The sequence below is a fragment of the Scyliorhinus torazame genome, chromosome 10 (genome assembly GCF_047496885.1).
Source record: "Scyliorhinus torazame isolate Kashiwa2021f chromosome 10, sScyTor2.1, whole genome shotgun sequence".
In the NCBI taxonomy this organism is placed as follows: domain Eukaryota; kingdom Metazoa; phylum Chordata; class Chondrichthyes; order Carcharhiniformes; family Scyliorhinidae; genus Scyliorhinus; species Scyliorhinus torazame.
Window position 1 is genome coordinate 2823964 of NC_092716.1, and position 15155 is coordinate 2839118.

The following is a 15155-nucleotide window of genomic DNA, read 5'->3' on the forward strand; positions in this document are numbered from 1 at the left end:
CAATCCATAGTCATCTTCCCGTGTCTCTCTATCCCATAGTCATCTTCCCATGTCTCTCTATCCATAGTCATCTTCCCATGTCTCTCTCAATCCATAGCCATCTTCCCATGTCTCTCTATCCCATAGTCATCTTCCCATGTCTCTCTATCCATAGTCATCTTCCCAAGTCTCTCTCTATCAATAGTCATCTTCCTATGTCTCTCTCTATCCATAGTCATCTTCCCATGTCTCTCTATCCATTGACATCTTTCCATGTCTCTCTATCCGTAGTCATCTTCCCATGTCTCTCTATCCGTAATCATCATCCCATGTCTCTCTATCCTATAGTCATCTTCCCATGTCTCTCTCGATCCGCAGTCATCTTCCCATGTCTCTCTATCCTAGTCATCTTCCCTTGTCTCTCTATCCCATAGTCATCTTCCCATGTCTCTCTATCCCATAGCCATCTTCCCATGTCTCTCTATCCCATAGTCATCTTCCCATGTCTCTCTCTATCCGTAGTCATCTTCCCATGTCTCGCTGTCCCATAGTCATCTTACCATGTCTCTCTATCCCATAGTCATCTTCCCATGTCTCTCTCTATCCGTAGTCATCTTCCCATGTCTCGCTGTCCCATAGTCATCTTCCCATGTCTCTCTCTATCCGTAGTCATCTTCCCATGTCTCTCTATCCCATAGTCCTCTTCCCATGTCTCTCTATCCTAGTCATCTTCCCTTGTCTCTCTATCCCATAGTCATCTTCCCATGTCTCTCTATCCCATAGCCATCTTCCCATGTCTTTCTATCCCATAGTCATCTTCCCATGTCTCTCTATCCTAGTCATCTTCCCTTGTCTCTCTATCCCATAGTCATCTTCCCATGTCTCTCTATCCCATAGCCATCTTCCCATGTCTCTCTATCCCATAGTCATCTTCCCATGTCTCTCTCTATCCGTAGTCATCTTCCCATGTCTCGCTGTCCCATAGTCATCTTCCCATGTCTCTCTCTATCCATAGTCATCTTCCCATGTCTCTCTCTATCCGTAGTCATCTTCCCATGACTCTCTATCCGTTGTCATCTTCCCATGTCTCTCTGTCCATAGTCATCTTCCCATGTCTCTCTCTATCCGTAGTCATCTTCCCATGACTCTCTATCCGTTGTCATCTTCCCATGTCTCTCTGTCCATAGTCATCTTCCCATGTCTCTCTATCCAGAGTCATCTTCCCATGTCTCTCTATCCCATTGTCATCTTCCCGTGTCTCTCTATCCCATAGTCATCTTCCCATGTCTCTCTCTATCCATAGTCATCTTCCCATGTCTCTCTCTATCCGTAGTCATCTTCCCATGTCTCTCTGTCCATAGTCATCTTCCCATGTCTCTCTATCCAGAGTCATCTTCCCATGTCTCTCTATCCGTAATCATCATCCCATGTCTCTCTATCCCATAGTCATCTTCCCATGTCTCTCTCTATCCGTAGTCATCTTCCCATGTCTCTCTATCCTAGTCATCTTCCCATGTCTCTCTATGCCATAGTCATCTTCCCATGTCTCTCTATCCCATAGTCATCTTCCCATGTCTCGCTGTCCCATAGTCATCTCCCCATGTCTCTCTATCCCATAGTCATCTCCCCATGTCTCTCTATCCCATAGTCATCTTCCCATGTCTCTCTATCCCATAGTCATCTCCCCATGTCTCTCTATCCCATAGTCATCTTCCCATGTCTCTCTATCCACAGTCATCTTCCCATGTCTCTCTATCCATAGTCATCTTCCCATGTCTCTCTCTATCCATAATCATCTTCCCATGTCTCTATATCCATAGTCATCTTCCCATGTCTCTCTCTATCTATAGTCATCTTCCCATGTCTCTCTCTTTCCATAGTCATCTTCCCATGTCTCTCTATCTGTAGTCATCTTCCCATGTCTCTCTATCCCATAGTCATCTTCCCATGTATCCCTCTATCCATAGTCATCTTCCCATGTCTCTCTATCCCATAGTCATCCTCCCATGTCTCTCTATCCATAGTCATCTTCCCATGTCTCTCTATCCATAGTCATCTTCCCATGTCTCTCTATCCATAGTCATCTTCCCATATCTCTCTATCCATAGTCATCTTCCCATGTCTCTCAATCCATAGTCATCTTGCCATGTCTCTCTATCCATAGTCATCTTCCCATGTCTCTCTGTCCATAGTCATCTTCTCGTGTCTCTCTATCCGAGTCATCTTCCCATGTCTCTCTATCCATAGTCATCTTCCCGTGTCTCTCACTATCCCATAGTCATCTCCCCATGTCTCTCTATCCCATAGTCATCTTCCCAGTCTCTCTATCCATAGTCATCTTCCCATGTCTCTCTATCCATAGTCATCGTCCCACATCTCTCTCTATCCACAGCCATCTTCCAGTGTCTCTCTCTATCCTAGTCATCGTCCCATGTCTCTCTATCCACAGTTATCTTCCCATGTCTCTCTATCCATAGTCATCTTCCCATGTCTGTCTATCCATAGTCATCTTCCCAGTCTCTCTATCCATAGACATCTTCCCATGTCTCTCTATCCATAGTCATCGTCCCACATCTCTCTCTATCCACAGCCATCTTCCAGTGTCTCTCTCTATCCATAGTCATCTTCCCATGTCTCTCTATCCATCGTCATCTTCCCATTTCTCTATCCATAGTATTCTTCCCATGTCTCTCTATCCATAGTCATCTTCCCATGTCTCTCTATCCATAGTCATCTTCCCATGTCTCTCTATCCATAGTCATCTTCCCATGTCTCTCTATCCATAGTCATCTTCCCATGTCTCTCTGTCCATAGTCATCTTGCCATGTCTCTCTATCCATAGTCATCTTCCCATGTCTCTCTGTCCATAGTCATCTTCTCGTGTCTCTCTATCCGAGTCATCTTCCCATGTCTCTCTATCCCATAGTCATCTTCCCATGTCTCTCTATCCATAGTCATCTTCCCATGTCTCTCTATCTGTAGTCATCTTCCCATGTCTCTCTATCCCATAGTCATCTTCCCATGTATCCCTCTATCCATAGTCATCTTCCCATGTCTCTCTATCCCATAGTCATCCTCCCATGTCTCTCTATCCATAGTCATCTTCCCATGTCTCTCTATCCATAGTCATCTTCCCATGTCTCTCTATCCATAGTCATCTTCCCATATCTCTCTATCCATAGTCATCTTCCCATGTCTCTCAATCCATAGTCATCTTCCCGTGTCTCTCTATCCCATAGTCATCTTCCCATGTCTCTCTATCCATAGTCATCTTCCCATATCTCTCTATCTATAGTCATCTTCCCATGTCTCTCAATCCATAGTCATCTTCCCGTGTCTCTCTATCCCATAGTCATCTTCCCATGTCTCTCTATCCATAGTCATCTTCCCATGTCTCTCTCAATCCATAGCCATCTTCCCATGTCTCTCTATCCCATAGTCATCTTCCCATGTCTCTCTATCCATAGTCATCTTCCCAAGTCTCTCTCTATCAATAGTCATCTTCCTATGTCTCTCTCTATCCATAGTCATCTTCCCATGTCTCTCTATCCATTGACATCTTTCCATGTCTCTCTATCCGTAGTCATCTTCCCATGTCTCTCTATCCGTAATCATCATCCCATGTCTCTCTATCCTATAGTCATCTTCCCATGTCTCTCTCGATCCGCAGTCATCTTCCCATGTCTCTCTATCCTAGTCATCTTCCCTTGTCTCTCTATCCCATAGTCATCTTCCCATGTCTCTCTATCCCATAGCCATCTTCCCATGTCTCTCTATCCCATAGTCATCTTCCCATGTCTCTCTCTATCCGTAGTCATCTTCCCATGTCTCGCTGTCCCATAGTCATCTTACCATGTCTCTCTATCCCATAGTCATCTTCCCATGTCTCTCTCTATCCGTAGTCATCTTCCCATGTCTCGCTGTCCCATAGTCATCTTCCCATGTCTCTCTCTATCCGTAGTCATCTTCCCATGTCTCTCTATCCCATAGTCCTCTTCCCATGTCTCTCTATCCTAGTCATCTTCCCTTGTCTCTCTATCCCATAGTCATCTTCCCATGTCTCTCTATCCCATAGCCATCTTCCCATGTCTTTCTATCCCATAGTCATCTTCCCATGTCTCTCTATCCTAGTCATCTTCCCTTGTCTCTCTATCCCATAGTCATCTTCCCATGTCTCTCTATCCCATAGCCATCTTCCCATGTCTCTCTATCCCATAGTCATCTTCCCATGTCTCTCTCTATCCGTAGTCATCTTCCCATGTCTCGCTGTCCCATAGTCATCTTCCCATGTCTCTCTCTATCAGTAGTCATCTTCCCATGTCTCGCTGTCCCATAGTCATCTTCCCATGTCTCGCTGTCCCATAGTCATCTTCCCATGTCTCTCTCTATCCATAGTCATCTTCCCATGTCTCTCTCTATCCGTAGTCATCTTCCCATGACTCTCTATCCGTTGTCATCTTCCCATGTCTCTCTGTCCATAGTCATCTTCCCATGTCTCTCTATCCAGAGTCATCTTCCCATGTCTCTCTATCCCATTGTCATCTTCCCGTGTCTCTCTATCCCATAGTCATCTTCCCATGTCTCTCTCTATCCATAGTCATCTTCCCATGTCTCTCTCTATCCGTAGTCATCTTTCCATGTCTCTCTGTCCATAGTCATCTTCCCATGTCTCTCTATCCAGAGTCATCTTCCCATGTCTCTCTATCCGTAATCATCATCCCATGTCTCTCTATCCCATAGTCATCTTCCCATGTCTCTCTATCCTAGTCATCTTCCCATGTCTCTCTATCCCATAGTCATCTTCCCATGTCTCTCTATCCCATAGTCATCCTCCCATGTCTCGCTGTCCCATAGTCATCTTCCCATGTCTCTCTATCCCATTGTCATCTTCCCATGTCTCTCTATCCCATAGTCATCTTCCCATGTCTCTCTCTATCCATAGTCATCTTCCCATGTCTTTCTATCCGTTGTCATCTTCCCATGTCTCTCTGTCCATAGTCATCTTCCCATGTCTCTCTCTATCCAGAGTCATCTTCCCATGTCTCTCTATCCATAGTCATCTTCCCATGTCTCTCTATCCGTAATCATCATCCCATGTCTCTCTATCCATAGTCATCTTCCCATGTCTCGCTGTCCCATAGTCATCTTCCCATGTCTCTCTATCCCATTGTCATCTTCCCATGTCTCTCTATCCCATAGTCATCTTCCCATGTCTCTCTCTATCCGTAGTCATCTTCCCATGACTCTCTATCCGTTGTCATCTTCCCATGTCTCTCTGTCCATAGTCATCTTCCCATGTCTCTCTATCCCATAGTCATCTTCCCATGTCTCTCTCTATCCGTAGTCATCTTCCCATGACTCTCTATCCGTTGTCATCTTCCCATGTCTCTCTGTCCATAGTCATCTTCCCATGTCTCTCTATCCAGAGTCATCTTCCCATGTCTCTCTATCCATAGTCATCTTCCCATGTCTCTCTATCCGTAATCATCTTCCCATGTCTCTCTATCCATAGTCATCTTCCCATGTCTCTCTATCCGTAATCATCATCCCATGTCTCTCTATCCTATAGTCATCTTCCCATGTCTCTCTCGATCCGCAGTCATCTTCCCATGTCTCTCTATCCTAGTCATCTTCCCTTGTCTCTCTATCCCATAGTCATCTTCCCATGTCTCTCTATCCCATAGCCATCTTCCCATGTCTCTCTATCCCATAGTCATCTTCCCATGTCTCTCTCTATCCGTAGTCATCTTCCCATGTCTCGCTGTCCCATAGTCATCTTCCCATGTCTCTCTATCCCATAGTCATCTTCCCATGTCTCTCTATCCCATAGTCATCTTCCCATGTCTCTCTCTATCCGTAGTCATCTTCCCATGTCTCGCTGTCCCATAGTCATCTTCCCATGTCTCTCTCTATCCGTAGTCATCTTCCCATGTCTCTCTATCCCATAGTCCTCTTCCCATGTCTCTCTATCCTAGTCATCTTCCCTTGTCTCTCTATCCCATAGTCATCTTCCCATGTCTCTCTATCCCATAGCCATCTTCCCATGTCTCTCTCTATCCATAGTCATCTTCCCATGTCTCTCTATCCCATAGCCATCTTCCCATGTCTCTCTCTATCCATAGTCATCTTCCCATGTCTCTCTCTATCCGTAGTCATCTTCCCATGTCTCTCTGTCCATAGTCATCTTCCCATGTCTCTCTATCCAGAGTCATCTTCCCATGTCTCTCTATCCGTAATCATCATCCCATGTCTCTCTATCCCATAGTCATCTTCCCATGTCTCTCTCTATCCGTAGTCATCTTCCCATGTCTCTCTATCCTAGTCATCTTCCCATGTCTCTCTATCCCATAGTCATCTTCCCATGTCTCTCTATCCCATAGTCATCTTCCCATGTCTCGCTGTCCCATAGTCATCTTCCCATGTCTCTCTATCCCATTGTCATCTTCCCATGTCTCTCTATCCCATAGTCATCTTCCCATGTCTCTCTCTATCCATAGTCATCTTCCCATGTCTCTCTATCCGTAGTCATCTTCCCATGTCTCTCTATCCGTAGTCATCTTCCCATGTCTCTCTATCCCATAGTCATCTTCCTATGTCTCCCTATCCCATTGTCATCTTCCCATGTCTCTCTATCCATTGTCATCTTCCCATGTCTCTCTATCCATAGTCATCTTCCCATGTCTCTCTATCCGTAATCATCATCCCATGTCTCTCTCTATCAGTAGTCATCTTCCCATGTCTCGCTGTCCCATAGTCATCTTCCCATGTCTCTCTATCCCATAGTCATCTTCCCATGTCTCTCTATCCAATTGTCATCTTCCCATGTCTCTCTATCCCATAGCCATCTTCCCATGTCTCTCTATCCGTAGTCATCTTCCCATGTCTCTCTCTATCAGTAGTCATCTTCCCATGTCTCGCTGTCCCATAGTCATCTTCCCATGTCTCTCTATCCCATAGTCATCTTCCCATGTCTCTCTATCCAATTGTCATCTTCCCATGTCTCTCTCTATCCGTAGTCATCTTCCCATGTCTCTCTCTATCCGTAGTCATCGTCCCATGACTCTCTATCCGTTGTCACCTTCCCATGTCTCTCTATCCATAGTCATCTTCCCATGTCTCTCTCTATCCGTAGTCATCTTCCCATGTTTCTCTATCCATTGTCATCTTCCCATGTCTCTCTATCCATAGTGATCTTCCCATGTCTCTCTATCCATAGTCATCTTCCCATGTTTCTCTATCCATTGTCATCTTCCCATGTCTCTCTATCCATAGTGATCTTCCGATGTCTCTCTATCCATAGTGATCTTCCAATGTCTCTCTATCCATAGTCATCTTCCCATGTCTCTCTATCCATAGTCATCTTCCCATGTCTCTCTGTCCATAGTCATCTTCCCATGTCTCTCTATCCATAGTCATCTTCCCATGTCTCTCTGTCCATAGTCAACTTCTCGTGTCTCTCTATCCGAGTCATCTTCCCATGTCTCTCTATCCATAGTCATCTTCCCGTGTCTCTCACTATCCCATAGTCATCTCCCCATGTCTCTCTATCCCATAGTCATCTTCCCATGTCTCTCTATCCATAGTTATCTTCCCATGTCTCTCTCTATCCATAATCATCTTCCCATGCCTCTATATCCATAGTCATCTTCCCATGTCTCTCTATCCATAGTCATCTTCCCATGTCTCTCTATCCGTAATCATCATCCCATGTCTCTCTCTTTCCATAGTCATCTTCCCATGTCTCTCTATCTGTAGTCATCTTCCCATGTCTCTCAATCCATAGTCATCTTCCCGTGTCTCTCTATCCCATAGTCATCTTCCCATGTCTCTCTATCCATAGTCATCTTCCCATGTCTCTCTATCCCATAGTCATCCTCCCATGTCTCTCTATCCATAGTCATCTTCCCATGTCTCTCTATCCATAGTCATCTTCCCATGTCTCTCTCTATCCCATAGTCATCTTCCCATGTCTCTCTATCCATAGTCATCTTCCCATGTCTCTCTCTATCCATAGTCATCTTCCCATGTCTCTCTATCCCATAGTCATCTTCCCATGTCTCTCTATCCATCGACATCTTTCCATGTCTGTCTATCCGTAGTCATCTTCCCATGTCTCTCTATCCTATAGTCATCTTCCCATGTCTCTCTCGATCCGTAGTCATCTTCCCATGTCTCTCTATCCTAGTCATCTTCCCTTGTCTCTCTATCCCATAGTCATCTTCCCATGTCTCTCTATCCATTGTCATCTTCCCATGTCTCTCTATCCATAGTCATATTCCCATGTCTCTCTATCCGTAATCATCATCCCATGTCTCTCTATCCCATAGTCATCTTCCCATGTCTCTCTCTATCCGTAGTCATCTTCCCATGTCTCTCTATCCGTAATCATCATCCCATGTCTCTCTATCCTAGTCATCTTCCCATGTCTCTCTCTATCAGTAGTCATCTTCCCATGTCTCGCTGTCCCATAGTCATCTTCCCATGTCTCTCTATCCCATTGTCATCTTCCCATGTCTCTCTATCCCATAGTCATCTTCCCATGTCTCTCTCTATCCGTAGTCATCTTCCCATGACTCTCTATCCGTTGTCATCTTCCCATGTCTCTCTGTCCATAGTCATCTTCCCATGTCTCTCTATCCCATTGTCATCTTCCCATGTCTCTCTATCCCATAGTCATCTTCCCATGTCTCTCTCTATCCGTAGTCATCTTCCCATGACTCCCTATCCGTTGTCATCTTCCCATGTCTCTCTCTATCCGCAGTCATCTTCCCATGACTCTCTATCCGTTGTCATCTTCCCATGTCTCTCTGTCCATAGTCATCTTCCCATGTCTCTCTATCCAGAGTCATCTTCCCATGTCTCTCTATCCATAGTCATCTTCCCATGTCTCTCTATCCTAGTCATCTTCCCATGTCTCTCTCTATCAGTAGTCATCTTCCCATGTCTCGCTGTCCCATAGTCATCTTCCCATGTCTCTCTATCCCATTGTCATCTTCCCATGTCTCTCTATCCCATAGTCATCTTCCCATGTCTCTCTCTATCCGTAGTCATCTTCCCATGACTCTCTATCCGTTGTCATCTTCCCATGTCTCTCTGTCCATAGTCATCTTCCCATGTCTCTCTATCCCATTGTCATCTTCCCATGTCTCTCTATCCCATAGTCATCTTCCCATGTCTCTCTCTATCCGTAGTCATCTTCCCATGACTCTCTATCCGTTGTCATCTTCCCATGTCTCTCTGTCCATAGTCATCTTCCCATGTCTCTCTATCCAGAGTCATCTTCCCATGTCTCTCTATCCATAGTCATCTTCCCATGTCTCTCTATCCGTAATAATCTTCCCATGTCTCTCTATCCAGAGTCATCTTCCCATGTCTCTCTATCCATAGTCATCTTCCCATGTCTCTCTATCCCATTGTCACCTTCCCATGTCTCTCTATCCCATAGTCATCTTCCCATGTCTCTCTCTATCCGTAGTCATCTTCCCATGACTCTCTATCCGTTGTCATCTTCCCATGTCTCTCTGTCCATAGTCATCTTCCCATGTCTCTCTATCCAGAGTCATCTTCCCATGTCTCTCTGTCCATTGTCATCTTCCCATGTCTCTCTATCCATAGTCATCTTCCCATGTCTCTCTCTATCAGTAGCCATCTTCCCATGTCTCGCTGTCCCAAAGTCATCTTCCCATGTCTCTCTACCCGTAGTCATCTTCCCATGTCTCTCTGTCCATAGTCATCTTCCCATGTCTCTCTATCCGTAATCATCATCCCATGTCTCTCTATCCCATAGTCATCTTCCCATGTCTCTCTATCCGTAGTCATCTTCCCATGTCTCTCTCTATCAGTAGCCATCTTCCCATGTCTCGCTGTCCCAAAGTCATCTTCCCATGTCTCTCTACCCGTAGTCATCTTCCCATGTCTCTCTGTCCATAGTCATCTTCCCATGTCTCTCTATCCCATAGTATTCTTCCCATGTCTCTCTACCCGTAGTCATCTTCCCATGTCTCTTCATCCCATAGTCATCTTCCCATGTCTCTTCATCCCATAGTCATCTTCCCATGTCTCTCTATCCGTAATCATCATCCCATGTCTCTCTATCCCATAGCCATCTTCCCATGTCTCTCTATCCGTAGTCATCTTCCCATGTCTCTCTATCCCATAGTCATCTTCCCATGTCTCTCTCTACCCGTAGTCATCTTCCCATGTCTCTTCATCCCATAGTCATCTTCCCATGTCTCTTCATCCCATAGTCATCTTCCCATGTCTCTCTATCCGTTGTCATCTTCCCATGTCTCTCTGTCCATAGTCATCTTCCCATGTCTCTCTATCCCATTGTCATCTTCCCATGTCTCTCTATCCCATAGTCATCTTCCCATGTCTCTCTCTATCCGTAGTCATCTTCCCATGACTCCCTATCCGTTGTCATCTTCCCATGTCTCTCTCTATCCGCAGTCATCTTCCCATGACTCTCTATCCGTTGTCATCTTCCCATGTCTCTCTGTCCATAGTCATCTTCCCATGTCTCTCTATCCAGAGTCATCTTCCCATGTCTCTCTATCCATAGTCATCTTCCCATGTCTCTCTATCCTAGTCATCTTCCCATGTCTCTCTCTATCAGTAGTCATCTTCCCATGTCTCGCTGTCCCATAGTCATCTTCCCATGTCTCTCTATCCCATTGTCATCTTCCCATGTCTCTCTATCCCATAGTCATCTTCCCATGTCTCTCTCTATCCGTAGTCATCTTCCCATGACTCTCTATCCGTTGTCATCTTCCCATGTCTCTCTGTCCATAGTCATCTTCCCATGTCTCTCTATCCCATTGTCATCTTCCCATGTCTCTCTATCCCATAGTCATCTTCCCATGTCTCTCTCTATCCGTAGTCATCTTCCCATGACTCTCTATCCGTTGTCATCTTCCCATGTCTCTCTGTCCATAGTCATCTTCCCATGTCTCTCTATCCAGAGTCATCTTCCCATGTCTCTCTATCCATAGTCATCTTCCCATGTCTCTCTATCCGTAATAATCTTCCCATGTCTCTCTATCCAGAGTCATCTTCCCATGTCTCTCTATCCATAGTCATCTTCCCATGTCTCTCTATCCCATTGTCACCTTCCCATGTCTCTCTATCCCATAGTCATCTTCCCATGTCTCTCTCTATCCGTAGTCATCTTCCCATGACTCTCTATCCGTTGTCATCTTCCCATGTCTCTCTGTCCATAGTCATCTTCCCATGTCTCTCTATCCAGAGTCATCTTCCCATGTCTCTCTGTCCATTGTCATCTTCCCATGTCTCTCTATCCATAGTCATCTTCCCATGTCTCTCTCTATCAGTAGCCATCTTCCCATGTCTCGCTGTCCCAAAGTCATCTTCCCATGTCTCTCTACCCGTAGTCATCTTCCCATGTCTCTCTGTCCATAGTCATCTTCCCATGTCTCTCTATCCGTAATCATCATCCCATGTCTCTCTATCCCATAGTCATCTTCCCATGTCTCTCTATCCGTAGTCATCTTCCCATGTCTCTCTCTATCAGTAGCCATCTTCCCATGTCTCGCTGTCCCAAAGTCATCTTCCCATGTCTCTCTACCCGTAGTCATCTTCCCATGTCTCTCTGTCCATAGTCATCTTCCCATGTCTCTCTATCCCATAGTATTCTTCCCATGTCTCTCTACCCGTAGTCATCTTCCCATGTCTCTTCATCCCATAGTCATCTTCCCATGTCTCTTCATCCCATAGTCATCTTCCCATGTCTCTCTATCCGTAATCATCATCCCATGTCTCTCTATCCCATAGCCATCTTCCCATGTCTCTCTATCCGTAGTCATCTTCCCATGTCTCTCTATCCCATAGTCATCTTCCCATGTCTCTCTCTATCAGTAGTCATCTTCCCATGTCTCGCTGTCCCATAGTCATCTTCCCATGTCTCTCTATCCCATAGTCATCTTCCCATGTCTCTCTCTATCCGTAGTCATCTTCCCATGACTCTCTATCCGTTGTCATCTTCCCATGTCTCTCTGTCCATTGTCATCTTCCCATGTCTCTCTCTATCCGTAGTCATCTTCCCATGACTCTCTATCCCTAGTCATCTTCCCATGTCTCTCTGTCCATAGTCATCTTCCCATGTCTCTCTATCCAGAGTCATCTTCCCATGTCTCTCTATCTATAGTCATCTTCCCATGTCTCCCTATCCGTAATCATCATCCCATGTCTCTCTATCCTAGTCATCTTCCCATGTCTCTCTATCCCATAGTCATCTTCCCATGTCTCTCTCTATCAGTAGTCATCTTCCCATGACTCTCTATCCGTTGTCATCTTCCCATGTCTCTCTATCCCATAGTCATCTTCCCATGTCTCTCTCTATCCGTAGTCATCTTCCCATGACTCTCTATCCGTTGTCATCTTCCCATGTCTCTCTGTCCATAGTCATCTTCCCATGTCTCTCTATCCCATTGTCATCTTCCCATGTCTCTCTATCCCATAGTCATCTTCCCATGACTCTCTATCCGTTGTCATCTTCCCATGTCTCTCTGTCCATAGTCATCTTCCCATGTCTCTCTATCCAGAGTCATCTTCCCATGTCTCTCTATCCATAGTCATCTTCCCATGTCTCTCTATCCGTAATCATCTTCCCATGTCTCTCTATCCAGAGTCATCTTCCCATGTCTCTCTATCCATAGTCATCTTCCCATGTCTCTCTATCCGTAATCATCATCCCATGTCTCTCTATCCCATAGTCATCTTCCCATGTCTCTCTCGATCCGCAGTCATCTTCCCATGTCTCTCTATCCGTAGTCATCTTCCCATGTCTCTCTCTATCAGTAGCCATCTTCCCATGTCTCGCTGTCCCAAAGTCATCTTCCCATGTCTCTCTACCCGTAGTCATCTTCCCATGTCTCTATGTCCATAGTCATCTTCCCATGTCTCTCTATCCCATAGTATTCTTCCCATGTCTCTCTACCCGTAGTCATCTTCCCATGTCTCTTCATCCCATAGTCATCTTCCCATGTCTCTCTATCCATTGTCATCTTCCCATGTCTCTCTATCCATAGTCATCTTCCCATGTCTCTTCATCCCATAGTCATCTTCCCATGTCTCTCTATCCGTAATCATCATCCCATGTCTCTCTATCCGTAATCATCATCCCATGTCTCTCTATCCCATAGCCATCTTCCCATGTCTCTCTATCCGTAGTCATCTTCCCATGTCTCTCTCTATCAGTAGTCATCTTCCCATGTCTCGCTGTCCCATAGTCATCTTCCCATGTCTCTCTATCCCATAGTCATCTTCCCATGTCTCTCTATCCAATTGTCATCTTCCCATTCTCTCTATCCTATAGTCATCTTCCCATGTCTCTCTCTATCCGTAGTCATCGTCCCATGACTCTCTATCCGTTGTCACCTTCCCATGTCTCTCTGTCCATAGTCATCTTCCCATGTCTCTCTCTATCCGTAGTCATCTTCCCATGTTTCTCTATCCATTGTCATCTTCCCATGTCTCTCTATCCATAGTGATCTTCCCATGTCTCTCTGTCCATAGTCATCTTCCCATGTCTCTCTCTATCCGTAGTCATCGTCCCATGACTCTCTATCCGTTGTCACCTTCCCATGTCTCTCTGTCCATAGTCATCTTCCCATGTCTCTCTCTATCCGTAGTCATCTTCCCATGTTTCTCTATCCATTGTCATCTTCCCATGTCTCTCTATCCATAGTCATCTTCCCATGTCTCTCTGTCCATAGTCATCTTCCCATGTCTCTCTCTATCCGTAGTCATCTTCCCATGTTTCTCTATCCATTGTCATCTTCCCATGTCTCTCTATCCATAGTGATCTTCCCATGTCTCTCTATCCATAGTCATCTTCCCATGTCTCTCTATCCATAGTCTCTTCCTCACCTGTTTGTTTTCCCCTTGAAGTCTTCTCTCCAGTATGTCTCTTACTAGTCCTTTCCCGATGTGTCCCTTCCAGTCTTTCTGCGTTTTCCCAATTACATTCAGCGAATATATTTCCTTGTTCTCTCTCCACAGCACTTTATCATTGATTTTTAGCATCCAACTGGGCTTTCCCATTCTCTCCCAAACCCACATTTCAAAGCTATTGATCACGTTGGTCTCCGCTTTCCGTAAGATCCATGTCCTTAGAAAACAAAAGTCACTTCTTGTTTATTCAGTTGTCTGGTTAACGACTGCCTCCTATTACCAAACACGGCAAATTCTGGTGTCTGTTCTCGTTCTTTTCCTTCTATGACAATGCAAGTATTTAATATGTTCATGTAGGATTTATGAATGTTTTATAAGTGATGTGGATGTGGTACAGGTTCTGACTGCTCCTGTCGTTACAGGTGCTACCAAATGGATGACTTTGCTCCTGCCAAGAATCTAATGACCATGTGCTTCACCTTCTATCATGTGGGTGAGTGAAAACGGCAAAAACCCATTCTTACTGCTGGATTGCTGCATTGATATCAACACCAGGCAAGATTTTAGGAAGGTGGCTTTTTGTCAGGCAGGACACTGGGTTTGTGGCAGGGGTAACAGGACAGTTTGGGAGGGCTTGTTGACAAGCTGCACTCTCAGTTTGTGAAACTTGCTGTTTAATTTCTACACTGGGTGGATTGTTTTGTGCCCCGTTGCTTTTCAGACGGGGGGAAAGCAGACAGTACAGTTTTGTTCCCCTGGAGTGAGAATACTGCTCTTTTTCATCATTTTTAATGACCCAAACTTAGGTATATAAGGCATTTCAAAGTTTGCAGATGAAGCAATGAATTGGATAGTAACAGACTCCAGGAGAGCTTTGGTGAAATTGGAGACACACACAGCTGCCTCATGGCACCAAGGGTTCGAATCCCGGCTCTGGGTCACTGTCCGTGTGGAGTTTGCTCATGCTCCCCGTGTCTGCGTGGGTCTCATCCCCACAACCCAAAAAGATGTGCAGGGTAGGAGGATTGGCCACGCTAAATTGCCCCTTAATTGGAAAACAAAATTGGGTTTTCTAAATTCATTTTAAAACAATTGGACGCACATGGCAGATGAAATTGAATGCAGTGTGAAGGTTTATTTTGGTCAGAGAAGTGAAGAGAGGCAAATATAAAACAGAGGATCCAATTTAAAGGGAGGGCAGAAACAGACACGTGGGAGGGGTGGTTAATAATAATAATAATTGCTTATTGTCACGAGTCGGCCTC

The 15155-nt window shown here is 45.2% G+C and overlaps 1 protein-coding gene across 8 annotated transcripts in view; it reads left to right on the forward strand.

Annotated features, from left to right (window-relative positions):
* The window catches only part of LOC140430308 (Fanconi anemia core complex-associated protein 24-like), a 400826-nt gene that overhangs the window by 302841 nt on the left and 82830 nt on the right, over positions 1–15155 (forward strand). For all 8 annotated transcript variants that reach the window (XM_072517750.1, XM_072517741.1, XM_072517747.1 and 5 more), the window contains one exon: positions 14313–14383. In XM_072517750.1, the coding sequence (XP_072373851.1) occupies positions 14313–14383 (71 nt within the window). The remainder of the gene's footprint in view (positions 1–14312; positions 14384–15155) is intronic.